At 37.2% G+C, this 13,051-nt stretch overlaps 1 protein-coding gene across 1 annotated transcript in view; it reads left to right on the top strand.

Moving 5' to 3' along the window:
- The window catches only part of LOC133877523 (ABC transporter B family member 25, mitochondrial), a 28,118-nt gene that overhangs the window by 7,833 nt on the left and 7,234 nt on the right, over positions 1 to 13,051 (top strand). The window contains exons 14-17 of the mRNA XM_062315858.1: positions 7,093 to 7,148; positions 7,854 to 7,934; positions 8,049 to 8,114; positions 8,222 to 8,314. Of these exons, the coding sequence (XP_062171842.1) occupies positions 7,093 to 7,148; positions 7,854 to 7,934; positions 8,049 to 8,114; positions 8,222 to 8,314 (296 nt within the window). The remainder of the gene's footprint in view (positions 1 to 7,092; positions 7,149 to 7,853; positions 7,935 to 8,048; positions 8,115 to 8,221; positions 8,315 to 13,051) is intronic.

Genomic DNA, 13,051 nt, shown 5'->3' with positions numbered 1-13,051 from the left:
GTAGGCTAGAGGGCTGGGGAATTAAGCCAACTGTCTTAGGCCTCCGAAGAAACAAGGCCCCCTAAAAAATAGCATAAAAAACCCCTTAAGATATAAAGTACCTTAAAAATAGCATTAAAAGACCCCTAAAAAAATAGCGTCTTTTTATTAATGGTGGCAAATAAAAATTAATTACCTTATAAGGTTAGATCATAAGTGTTGGCTCGATAAATTTTGAGGCCTAAGACAATAAATTTAAGTGAGGCCTTTTACTATATTTAAATATTAATTAAATAATCTTTATTTTGAATATATTATATTTTTTATCCAAAAAATATTTTTCTCAATTTTTGGAAACTAAAATTACTAATTAACTTTTTATATTCAAGTTTTTATTTTTTTTTCCTAACATCTACTTTTCAAATATAATCTGGCTAATTTACTTAAATTTTCTTGTGACATTGTCGATCTTTGGTAAGACTTTAACAATTTTAATTTTGAAAAACTTCTTTTTCCAAAAGCAACTATAACAAGTATTCTCAATAAAATTTTGCAAGTGATACATGAAGTTGGAAAAGAATCTAGTATGTTTATGTAATTTAATGTGTCAATTGGAGTACTTCCTTCTATTTGTAAAAATTCTTTTAAAACTTTTTATTCTGAAAATCCAAACCATCAAATAAATATCATGTTTGAGAAAACTTTCAAGATTAGGACAATTTTTTTGCAAACTATCATCGTCTAATGATTTTATCTCTTGAATTAAATAATTTAACCATAATTGGGTGCTTAATTAGAGATTATTGACTAACATTTTTACCATAATTGGGGACTTACTCTATCTTTGTGATTTTTCATTTTTCTTGCTCTTTCTCCCTTTAAAGCCTTACTTTCTTGCACCTTGAATTCTTTCAATCTTACAATTGGTAATTGTTTTGTTTTGTTTTTTGTTTTTTTTTTTTAATTTTTTTTTTTTAAAATTTTAAATTTTTTTTTTTTATCATAACGGGGCCTTAATTAGAGAGCATTGACTAATATTAAATAAAAAAAAGCCAAAGATATCTTCATATGTTGTAAAATTTTTAAACTTACATTGAATTGAAGAGATACCATGAAAGTAAAGAAGGAATATTTTTATGAAAATTATGCTAAATTTAATGTTTTGCTGTTTCACTTTTAAAGAAAGAATGATTTCTTATACTAAAGCTTTTAGGAAAAGAAAAAGAACAAAAAACTATTTCATTTAAAAGAAATTTTCTTCATGAAATGAAAGGATTTTTATAACAGATTTCAGGGCTCACTTTACACTATTTTTGAATTGATGTTTACTTACTGATTTGTGGACTCATCCTTCCACCTTTAAAATTTATTTACAGAGAAAATGAATAATGTCACCAACTATCAGGCAGTACTAGAATAGAAGCTTTGACTTGATGTCCTAGATGTCAATAAATTTTAATATGGTTGAAAGTTACATATTATTACATATAATTGAGATTTAGTGCTCTGGTGGATTGTACAAGGTGACAACAAGTTTTAAATTTTCTGCTGCTCTAGCTTTGTGAAATGTTTATTTGACTATTATTCTGCTGTGAAATAAGTACAAGTATACTTTACACCCTTGGGTTTTCTATTTATTTGGGATTAGAAGTCTGGGCGTGACAGAACCACCCCGTAGCCTTGAGAGAGTGTTCATCCACCCTAAAAGCCTTCAAGGGGTGGTTGCTCACCTCCAAAATGCTTAAGGGTGGTTGACTACCAACTCAAGGTTGAAGGGGCGGTTTGGCCACCCCCAAAATAGAGGGGGTGGTTGGCCATCCCAAATGCCTTCAAGAGGTGGAAGACCACCCCTCAACCCTTCAACTCTGTTTTTTTTTTTTACCTCCAAATTCAGAGCAATTTGGTATTCCAACTCTAAAATATGCACATGTAAGTCACATACGCTATTTTTAGTCATTTTTAATGCCAACATCTAAATGGATGGGCCAAATCACAATGAAATGGTATGGTAGTGTGGGGTTGTTTTTGCAAATAGTAGTTTAGGGCAATTTGGCATTTTGAGTCCAAAATATTCATGTATAGGTTGTGTGCTTCATTTTTCCTCCATTTTGACATCAACAACTAACATAAGCAGCCTTTTGCAACAACATGGTAGTTAAGGGGGTCAAGTGTCACAAATTGCAGCGTCGTGGTGTCTTTGCAAAATAAATGTCAATTTGAGGATGGTTAAGTATATTTTTCCTAATTTTAATTGAGAATATATCTAGACCATCAATATCATAATATACGCCATGTTTTAGAAAATTCTCATGATTAAGACAATATTTTCTAAAACTATATTTGAGGAGGGGGATGGTTCCAAAATTAGATTTTGGCATGACGTGTGGTGTGGGGAGCAAACCCTTAAGATAGCAATTCCAAAGTGATTCAGTATTGCTCGCTTCAAAGATGCTTCCATGGCAGATCACTTATAGTTTTCTAGCGACTATCATCAATGGAACGTTAGTTTTATCAGAGCGGCACGGGACTAAGAGGTGGATATAATTTCTTCACCATGTTTTTTCAAAATGTTGTATTCAATCAGATAAGACGGGGTGATGAAGACAAGTTTTGTTAGGCCCTTCCAATAGAGGATTGTTTGATATTGGATCGTTGTACAAGTTCCTCATTCCCCATAATAGTAACCCTTTCCCTTGGTGTATTTGGCATAATAAGGTTCTCTCAAGAGTTGTGTTCTTTGCTTGGTCGGCTGCTTTAAGGAAGATCCTCACTGTGGGTAACTTATGGGAACGACATCTCATAGTGGTAGATTGGTGTTGTATGCGCAAGAAGAGTAGGGAATCTATAGAGTAGGGATCTCTTTGCATGTTGGAGAGTGTAGTGCGGTACTTGTCAAAGTGTAGCAATGTGGAAGATGATCCTGTATTGCTTAATGTGGTGTATCTAGAGAGATAGAAATGATTTAGTGTTGAGGATTGCGAGAGAACGGTGGTGGAATTCAAGGCCTTCAAAACCCTATACCACTGGACAATTGCCTATGATTATCTTCATATCACTAGTTTTCATGATTTTCTTGATCTTTTTTCTTTTTCTAATTAGATGTCTCTCTTGAATACTTCCTGTGTATTTGGGTTGCACCCTTTCTTTCTTGTTTTCTTTATCTTCTTCTTTTTTTTTGTTTTTTTTTTATAAAAAAAAATTCAACATGGGACAATTTCTGTGTTCTATTCTCTGTCTTCCAATTTGTATCTATTTATGTAAGTTATACAATGCTTATATACCTATGTGGTTGTTGTGATTGATGCTTGAAAAAGCAATGCTTGCATCAGGCTCATAACTTCAAGTGGTGATCTTTTGGTCTCTCTCTCTCTCTCTCTCTGTGTAACGCCCCGCTTTTACAAAAAGCGTAAGTGAAAATTTTTCGAATTTCCACAAGACATTACTAACTTATCAGAGGTAATTATTGGCAACGGAATAAATGTAATATAAATTGAGAATAGGTTGACACCTCAGAGCTACTACTGAAATACCTCAAAATATATAATAAGCCAGTCAGCATAATTATACAAACAGTAATACCAGTCATGCCTCACAGGGCTAGATAATTATACAAGCCAAATATCTACATATAATTGGAGAATTATAAGTACTGTCTTAAGTTAGGCTAATGAACTACAACAGGGTAGTCCCAAAAGGTAGGCTATCCAGCCTTACAAAAACTGAACTAGGAACCATCTATGTGTCGGGATAGTCCTGATAATCCCCTTCTTCTTTATAGCCTGAACCATTACAAATACCATACAAAGAGAAGAAAACAACATAAACACTAAAGTGAGTCCGCTGTTTCCAATAATAATATGAGTGCTGATTTATTTAATTAATGCAACACAATGCAATGGCCATATAATCACATGTATATACAAAATATAATCTATGATCGCGAATCATAGACATAAAGTGAACATAAACGTAATCATAAGGCAATGACAGCTTTAAGTGTAGAGTTTTAAGTATTTCCCTTGGTTTCCTCACTTAACTTTTAATTATAATCTTTGGGAGCCTTGGCTCCTGGAAACCTTGGTTTCCCTGGTGACCTTGGTACACCAGTTTTTGTATTTATTATTCTTTTCAGGTACCTCCTCATTCACTGAGAACCTTGGAACTCATGTGAAGCCTCGCGTACCCACCGTGGATCTTGATCCAACAGCTTGTTATTAGACAGGTTATTAAAAATAATAAAATATGCAAAATCACATGCGCAAACAAGTAAATAAAACAGTAAACATAATATTATAGGAAAAGTCAACCAGCTTCGTCCCCAGTAAGTATAGAGATACTTACTAGTTTCTGCTCCAAAGTCTTTCTCTATAACTGCATAATTCCAATCATATAGTAATACTAAATTAGTGAAAAGATGCTACAATATGTTTACTATATTTATCCTTAAAGTATCATTTTAACCGTTGTCCTAATACTTCCGTTTTTGGTTCTCTTAATCAAGATATTGAATGCCATCTTAGGTTATTGAATAATGAAACTAAGACATCCTCTTTTACTAGCCATTAACTCCAACTAGTATGTTGATATATAACTCCCATTTATACCCATATGTAGCCAAAATAATACTTTCTACACACACACACATTAGCCATATACCCATATACACTCCCTTGCTTGTTTAAAGCTTCATGAGTGTAATTCTTTTAAGAGGAGAAACTATCCATGATCCTAGGGAACACATACTGAATTTTAAAGAGTAGAAATGAAGATTTACTTACCAAAATTCGCACCCAACAGGTTGGATAGAAGGGAGGGGTCTAACTCCAAAACAAAGTGCTTGAAATGAGTTGGAAGTTGCTGGTTTTTGAGCTAGAATCAGAGAGAGATTTCAGATGTTGATTTCTGGTGTTTTGTTGAGAAACAAGAGGAGATTTAAGGCTTCATTTCTGGCTATAAGTGCTGGCTTTCACAGAAGAATGAGAGAGATTTTCCATGGGAGATTCAGCACCAAAACAGTGAAGGGAAGAGGAGCTTACGTGAGTGGTATGGGGAGAGCTTAGGCTGGTTTTTTGATGTCCCATGCATGCTATATATAATAACTTCGAATGGCTGAGATCAATCCAGCACAAATTCTTCCAATGGTCGGATCTTTGACAGCAAGAGAGAGAAATATCCATGCAAGATCATCTAATATCCAAGATTAGATTTTCTTCCATATCTAGTGTCATGATTAAATTTTACCACCATATCTAGTTCAATTTCAACCAAACTAAGCTAACTTAGGCTAACTAAATAAGTTTCAATCATTTGGAGCCGTCCATAAGCAATGGGTTCAAAATCAAAGGTAGAAAATCACTTCTCTGCTGTTTACCCGTAAGCTGCGTCGCACTGGATAAAATTGCTATATCGAAACTTAGTCGATCGATCGACATCGACCTATAATCGCTCGATCGACCAGAAAGTCGCTCGATCGATTTCAACTTTACTGATCTATTTCTTTACATGCATAAATACATAATTTTTATTAGACTATATGGCAATTTTTAAGCCTTGTACTCATGCACATATCTTAATAACTTAAGTAGGGTGTCTTTCCCGGGTATTACACTCTCTCTCTGCGTTTGTGCATGTGCCATGTGCAAAAAAATGAATTGTTTAATTGCACTAAAGAAAGGAGTATTCACAAAACTATTGCATGATTGTTGGGCAAGGCACTTCAAAGTTGGAGAGAAACTTTGGAATTAGATACAAACACTGTTTGAGGAACAGCACTTATTCTAGCTCTTTGCAGCTAATGTCTTGGACCTCATTTGGCTTACCAGGAATCAAGCCATGTGACCCGTCCAATGCTTACCACCTTGCGGGGAGAATAAAAAAAGTCAATCTTGAACAAGTTAATGCATGGAAAAATCTGCATCCCTCCACTCGTGAATCTTGGATCTCTCCCCCCACGGCACACTCTAAAAATCAATTTTGATGTAGCTATTAGAGATAATTCTCTTTACTTGCTGCTGTTTGCCGTGATTTTAAGGGTTGCCCTCTCTATGCTTGGACTAAGATTTGCTCCCCTTGTGACCCCAGCACTGGAGAGGCTCTTTCAGGTCTTACGACTGTTTAACCACCTCTCTCGCTTCGGCTGACTGATATTATTTTGGAAGGTGATTCTCTCATTGCAGTCTTTGTGCTCTAAAATAGCAAACTCACAACGGATTGGAGAATCTCTTCCATCACTGCGGACACCCTTAAGCTGCTTTCTGCTCTGCCCAAGTGGTTGGTAGTGAAAGTTCATAGAAGTGCAAAATCTTATGCCCACGTCTTGCTAAATGAGTCACTCCTGTTCTTGTCTCTGAAAGCATTCCCTTGGACTCTCCCTTTATTTTGGATCTTTGGCTTGACTGCGTCAAAAATCCCCCATTGTAACTTTTCCCTTATCCACCAAAAAAGAAAGAAAGATGCAAACATTGTTTCGATTTCATCTCCTTTAGGAACTTTATTTATGTGGAGAACTCATGTCACGATCTAGGGAAAACATAGCCACATCTGTGCTTATACTCCAAGAAGATTAATCAATGTTATAATTGGAGTTCCCTAGAATCACTTACATAGCCCAATCTTACCTAATAAGGAACCAATGTAAGACTTAGCATCTATGCAACACCCTCATAATCCACCCACTCAATGTTAGATTTCTTTTTGGGGTTCACAAATCATTAATGTTTGAAAATTAGTGATGGAATTGTGTTTCTTATCAAATGTTTTTAATAAGTTAATAGGCCTTTTTTAAGCTTTGCATGTAATAACTGTTCAACTTCTTTCAAGTTTTTGTTCTCTTCAGTCCACATGTAGGATCTTATGCAAAAGTACTAATCTATTCACAATCATCATGTGTATGATCATTTACTTTGATTTTCATGATATACCTGAACAAGTGTTTCGTCTTTATTTATGAATGTAGCTTCGTGATTCTTCTAAATATTTTGAAGCCATTGGTTGGTGGATGTCTTTCAATTTTGTTTGTATTAGACCATGAACCATGTTATTGCACCATAGAATGCCTTTGTACTCTATCCCCTTGCAGCATCACTAAGTATCAGAACTGGTATCTGCTTGCAGGCAAATCAACCATTCTTAGATTGCTCTTCAGGTTTTTCGACGCCCAATCTGGAAGTGTAAGAACTGATGCTGCCATTCTCTGTATTTGTTTGCTATCGGCACAATATGGCTTAATAAATTGGCATCTTCCTCGTGAAGTACAATACTAATATAACTGATTCTTGAATGATATGTATAACATAGGTTTGCATTTGTTACATGCATCAGTACTGAATTCATTGAACTGTTTGCAAATTCTGATTAGTTAGACAAAATTGAAAATAGTTATGTAGTTTACCCCTTAATATAAATAATTAGGAAAGAAAAAAAAAAGATATTGGTAAATATTATAAAAGTAGACAGTTCTATTTTTAAGTACATGAAGTGAGGAGTAGACCTACACAATTGATATACAAGTAGATGATCACCTTTGTAGAATTCTATGTATTCTTAAAGCTTCAAAGGACACCTTTTGCTGGGTGCCAATTATTGCAGCTATCAGTAACTGATTCCTTTTTCAACCTAGAAACTTGTTGTGCAGGTATTTTGGAGGGTTTTGTCTTATCTAGCTTTATCTCTAGCATTGTGAAATTTGTTCAATTCTTTTTTCTCGTTCTTGTAATATACTTTGGTGGATGAAGACTTCAGAGGTTGCTTCAATGTGATTTGACAAATAATATTTTGTTCTCAGTTACATTCAAACTGGAAGTCATCTTTATAATCTACGATGAAATTTCAATCATTGTCTTGCTTCACCTCATGACCACTGAATTTGTTGACAGATAAGGATAGATGGTCAAGATATTCGTGAGGTAAATCTTGAGAGTATACGGAAATCTATTGGTGTTGTGCCCCAAGATACGGTTAGTTCAATTAAGCGATTTGGCTTTTGTTTGTCTAATTCTACTCTTATCTATATATATAAATAAGTAAATAGGTAACCCTTTTAAGACAAGCAACTTGTGTTTGATGGACAGGTACTTTTCAATGATACAATATTCCATAACATCCATTATGGTCGTCTTTCGGCAATGAAAGAAGAGGTATGTGATGAAATTGTGTTACTTCTTTATTTGTTTATTTGCTCTGCAAATTGTACACTGTTGAATGTTTGAGGTTGTTTTTATAGCCTAGTACTTTTTCTGTTAAGGTGTATGATGCCGCTCGACGTGCAGCTATTCATGACACTATCATGAAATTCCCTGAGAAATATTCTACTGTTGTGGGGGAACGAGGGCTGAAGGTGAGAGGACTACTTCAGTAATACATTTTTCTAACTATGGTGGTAACTGGTAAGACACCCCTCTTTGCCGGCTGGGCTGCTGGATAGAGTAGGGGGCTGGCTGTCCAAACATATGACTACTCCAGTGAATGCCAGCACCAGCTCTCAATAAGAAATGTGTCTGTGTATGTTGATAATAAGATTGTCTTTTTATTACTTTAAGCTGTATAGGAGTTTCTTTGTACTTGGCATAAAGATCCATCGTGTACACGGTGACATAGCTTTGAAAACTATTGTCAACATGTTTTTATAAAGTTTTTTTTTTCATAAGTAATGTCAATTCATTAATAAAGCGCAGAGGGACGCAACCCTAATACACAGGAAGTATACAAGAGTACCCCTAATAGGAACGAACGAAAAATAAATTTAAAAAATCTGCATAAGTAAAAACACTTAAGCTATGATGAGCCGCTATCCAAATATATAACGTGTTAAGCAAACGCTTTCGTAGCTCCAACATCGATGTTTTTACATCTTCAAAATGCCACGCATTCTACTCCCGCCAAATACACCACATTAAATACAACGGAACTAACTGCCAAACTTCCTTAGCTGGACCATACCTAAACGACGCGCCCCAGTTTGTCAACAATTCCAGCACCTTTCGTGGCATAACCCACTCTACTCCAAGTAAAGTTAGAATGTAACTCCATAGATCGCGAGCAACTTCGCAATGAAGTAGCAGATGTTCAATGGACTCCTTTTTCTATTTACACATACAACACCACTCAATCACCACGACACTCCTCTTTTGCAGATTGTCATGCGTCAAAATTTTACCTAAAATTGATGTCCATTCAAAGAAAGCCACCATTGTCGGAGCCTTAAGACGCCAGATACTCTTCCAAGGAAATGAAGGGCCATCTTTCCTATTTAACACTTCATAATAGGACTTCACTTCAAATAGACCCCGTTTGGAGAGGCTCCAAACTAATCTATCGTCCTCTCCATGTCGAATCGAAATAGAATAAAGCTGAGCGAAGAAAGAAAGTACCATCTCCATCTCCCACTCCGGGACTGGACGCGTAAAAATAACATTCAACTGAATAACTCCATTTTGAACAACCAAGTTATTTGCCACCATCGCATCTTTATTCCTCACAATACTAAATAATACTGGAAAAATTGTTTCAAAGATCTATCCCTACACCACCAATTATGCCAGAAACTTACATGTGACCCAACCGCAACCTCAAAACAAAGAAAGTTACGAAACTTATCCCACCCCCTCCAAATATGTTTCCACACTCCCACTCCAAAAGTACCCAACACTTCTTTAGAAAACCACCCACCCCTTAGACTCTCAACCACAACCATTTCCCCAGAAGAGTTCAATTAAATCGGATGAAATTGTGAACTCTCAACCCACCTCATTGTAATGGAGTACAAATCCTGTTCTAATTCACTAAATGAAATTTTGCCTCATCTCCAATGCTACCCCATAAAAAATCCATTTGAAGTTTATTAAGTCTATTAGCCACGCCCACTGGAATAGGGAACAACGACAAGTGATACATAGGAATGTTGGAAATAGTACTTTTAAGGAGAGTCAGCCGACCACCCTTCGACAAATACATCCGCTTCCATCTAGCCAACCGTCATCCCATTTTCTCAATGGCACCATTCCAAATAGAAACAGCTTTATAAGAAGCACCCAACGGCAAACCCAAGTATGTCATTGGCAAAAATGTGACCTGACATCCAAGGAGTTGAGCCAACCCTTCGACATCCTCCACCTCACCGATATGAACAATTTTTGATTTTCCTAAATTAATCTTCAATTCTGAAGCTGCTTCAAAGCATAAGAAGATACAACGCATATGTCGAATTTGTTCTGCTTGTGCACCACAAAAAATTAGCGTGTCATCGGCAAACAGTTAATGATTCACATCTAAAGCATAAGAATCCCTAGGTCCCATTGAAAACCTTGTCAAGTTACCTTGATCCATTGCCGCAATTAGCATTCGGTTCAATGCCTCCATAACCACCATAAACAATAAAGGTGAAAATGGGTCCCCTTGTTGCAACCCACGAGTGCTATTAAAAAAACCAGACGGGGTTCCATTCACAAGAATAGAAAATCTCACAATAGAAATACAAAATCGTATCCAAGCTCTCCATTTCTCCCCAAAACCACAACGCTGCAGCAAATAGAGCAAGAAGTCCCAATTAACATGAACATATGCCTTTTCCAAATCCAACTTACACAACAACCCAGATTCCCTCGATCGAATTTGACTATCCAAGCATTTATTAGCAATAAGCACTGAATCCAAAATTTGTCAACCGCAAATAAAAGCATTCCGTGTGTTGGAGATAATCTTGCCCAATACTGACTTAAACCTGTTCACGAGAACCTTGGAAATAATCTTATACATCCCCCCCCGCCAAACTAATAGGGCGAAAATCTTTCACATCCGTAGCACAAGTCTTCTTTGGAATCAAAGAAACAAAAGTAGCATTAAGACTCTTCTCAAACTGACCTCAATTATGGAATTCTACAAATACAGTCATAAGATCCTTTTTCAATATTTCCCAACGCTTCTGAAAGAAAGCCATTGTGAAGCCGTCTGGACCCGGTGCCTTATCTCCATTCATAACCTTACCACATCCCACACCTCCTCCTCAAACTCTCTTTCTAACCAAATACTCTCATCCGCATCAATGGATAGGAAAGATAGACCATCCACCCTTGGCCTTCAAGAACACTGCTCAAAATACAATTTGTTGTACTAATGTACTATATGCTCTTGTATCTTCACATGATTCTTGGACGTTGCACCATTTATATTCAAAGAGTCCACATGATTGAATTTACGATGTGAGTTGGCCATCCTGTGAAAAAAATTTGTATTCTTGTCCCCCTCCTTCAGCCACAAAGCTCGTGATTTTTGTCTCCTGTTCATTTCTTCAAAAAGGAGAGTTTTCTCCATCTCTCTTGACATATCTTTCTAACCCTTTCCTCCTCCTCTAAGCAACGGCACTCTTCAATTAAATTCAGCTCTCAAATACTCTCCAATAATTCATTCCTTTTCTTCCCTACATCACCAAACACTTCCTCATTCCATTTCTTCAGGTCCGTCTTCAAAGCTTTCAACTTATTAGCCAAAACGTAACTTGGTAATCCATAAAACTCATAGAACATCCACCAAGTTTTAACCTGATCAACAAAACCATCCGATTTCAACCACATGTTTTCAAATTTAAAATACTTGCTCCCTCCTCTTGGCGCCCCACAATCCAACAACAAAGGAAAGTGATCGGATAGAAGTCTCGGCAATCTCCTCTGTGTCACTTCAGGAAAAAGGTCTTCCCACTCTGGAGAATTAGAAATCTATCAATTCTAGACCATGTTTGATCTTCCTGATTATTTGACCAAGTAAAATGACCACTTTCAAGCGGAAGATCCACCAAACTCTGCATGAATATGAAGTCAAAAAACTCTTCCATTGCTGGAGAATAGCCGGCAACACCTCACCTCTCGCTTGGAAATCGAACCACATTAAAGTCTCTCCCAATAAACCATGGTATCTCCCACCAACTCATCAACCCAGCTAACTCATCCCACAGTTACCTCCTATGCCTGTCATCATTCGGACCGTAAACCCCCTCAAATGTCCATACAACTTTACCACCAGTATTGCACAGAGAACAAGCAACTGTATATCTTCCCATACACTCCTCAACCTTCTCCACCACCCGTCTATCCCACATTAACAAAATCCCGCCCGATGCTCCACATGCTCCCATATAGCACCAATCCACATAATGGCAGCCCCATAGACTCTGCACAACCTCCCTTGAGATAATTGTCATCTTCGTCTCCACCAAACATACAATATCCGCCTTCCAATCCCTTAGTAGCCCTCTAATCCGCAACCTTTTATTAATCTCATTTAGCCCTCTGACGTTCCACATTCAGATTTTAGGCTTCATAAAAAACGAGATGAGCCCCTTCCCCTATGTCGGCCTCTAATAGATTGTACCCCCTTCTTCTCATAATTAAGGGACCAAGCGGCTATTTAATTCCCGCTAACCTTTTGCCCCTGTAGACGGAATAATATTCGTATATTCTGCCATTGATTGATCTCGGGCAGCTTCAATGTCCTCAAATAATGCCAACAGTTTATCCTCATAACCTTCACAAGATAACCCTACAACTTGATAAAATCCCTTAACTCTTTCCACCACCCACCTAGGTGACACGCTAGGATGATGCCCATCTCCCACATCCACTACCAGAGGTGTGAGTAACAATGGTTCACAACCCTCCAAATCCCCCTTATATCATCTTCTTCATACTGTAACAAAAGGTCTTTAGGTAGATACTCCTGCATGTCCAAAGAATACTGATACAGTACTCCCTCCTTTCCCACCTCACCCTTGGATGTAGACCCAATCTCCATTCTACCACCACCGCTCTCCCGGAAAAAGCTCTCCACTTGCTTCCCCACTGAAATGACTTCTTCTGTGTTGCCTCCCACCTTGACCTCTACCAACGAACTATTGACTAGCTTGAGTTCTGGGACTCCACCAACGTCCAAATTTTCTTCTGCAAGCCTCTGATCGACAAACTCTGAACCAGACCAAGAAGATTCTGTCACAGCAATCAACGATGAACATCTGGAGAGCTGTGTAGCTTGTGGTAGTCCTCCACCAGCTTTCAACATCTCTTGGGCAGGTCCCTCTTCGACAACA

The sequence above is a fragment of the Alnus glutinosa genome, chromosome 9 (assembly GCF_958979055.1).
Source record: "Alnus glutinosa chromosome 9, dhAlnGlut1.1, whole genome shotgun sequence".
Classification (NCBI taxonomy): Eukaryota; Viridiplantae; Streptophyta; class Magnoliopsida; order Fagales; family Betulaceae; genus Alnus; species Alnus glutinosa.
This window is presented reverse-complemented; position numbering and strand designations above follow the sequence as displayed.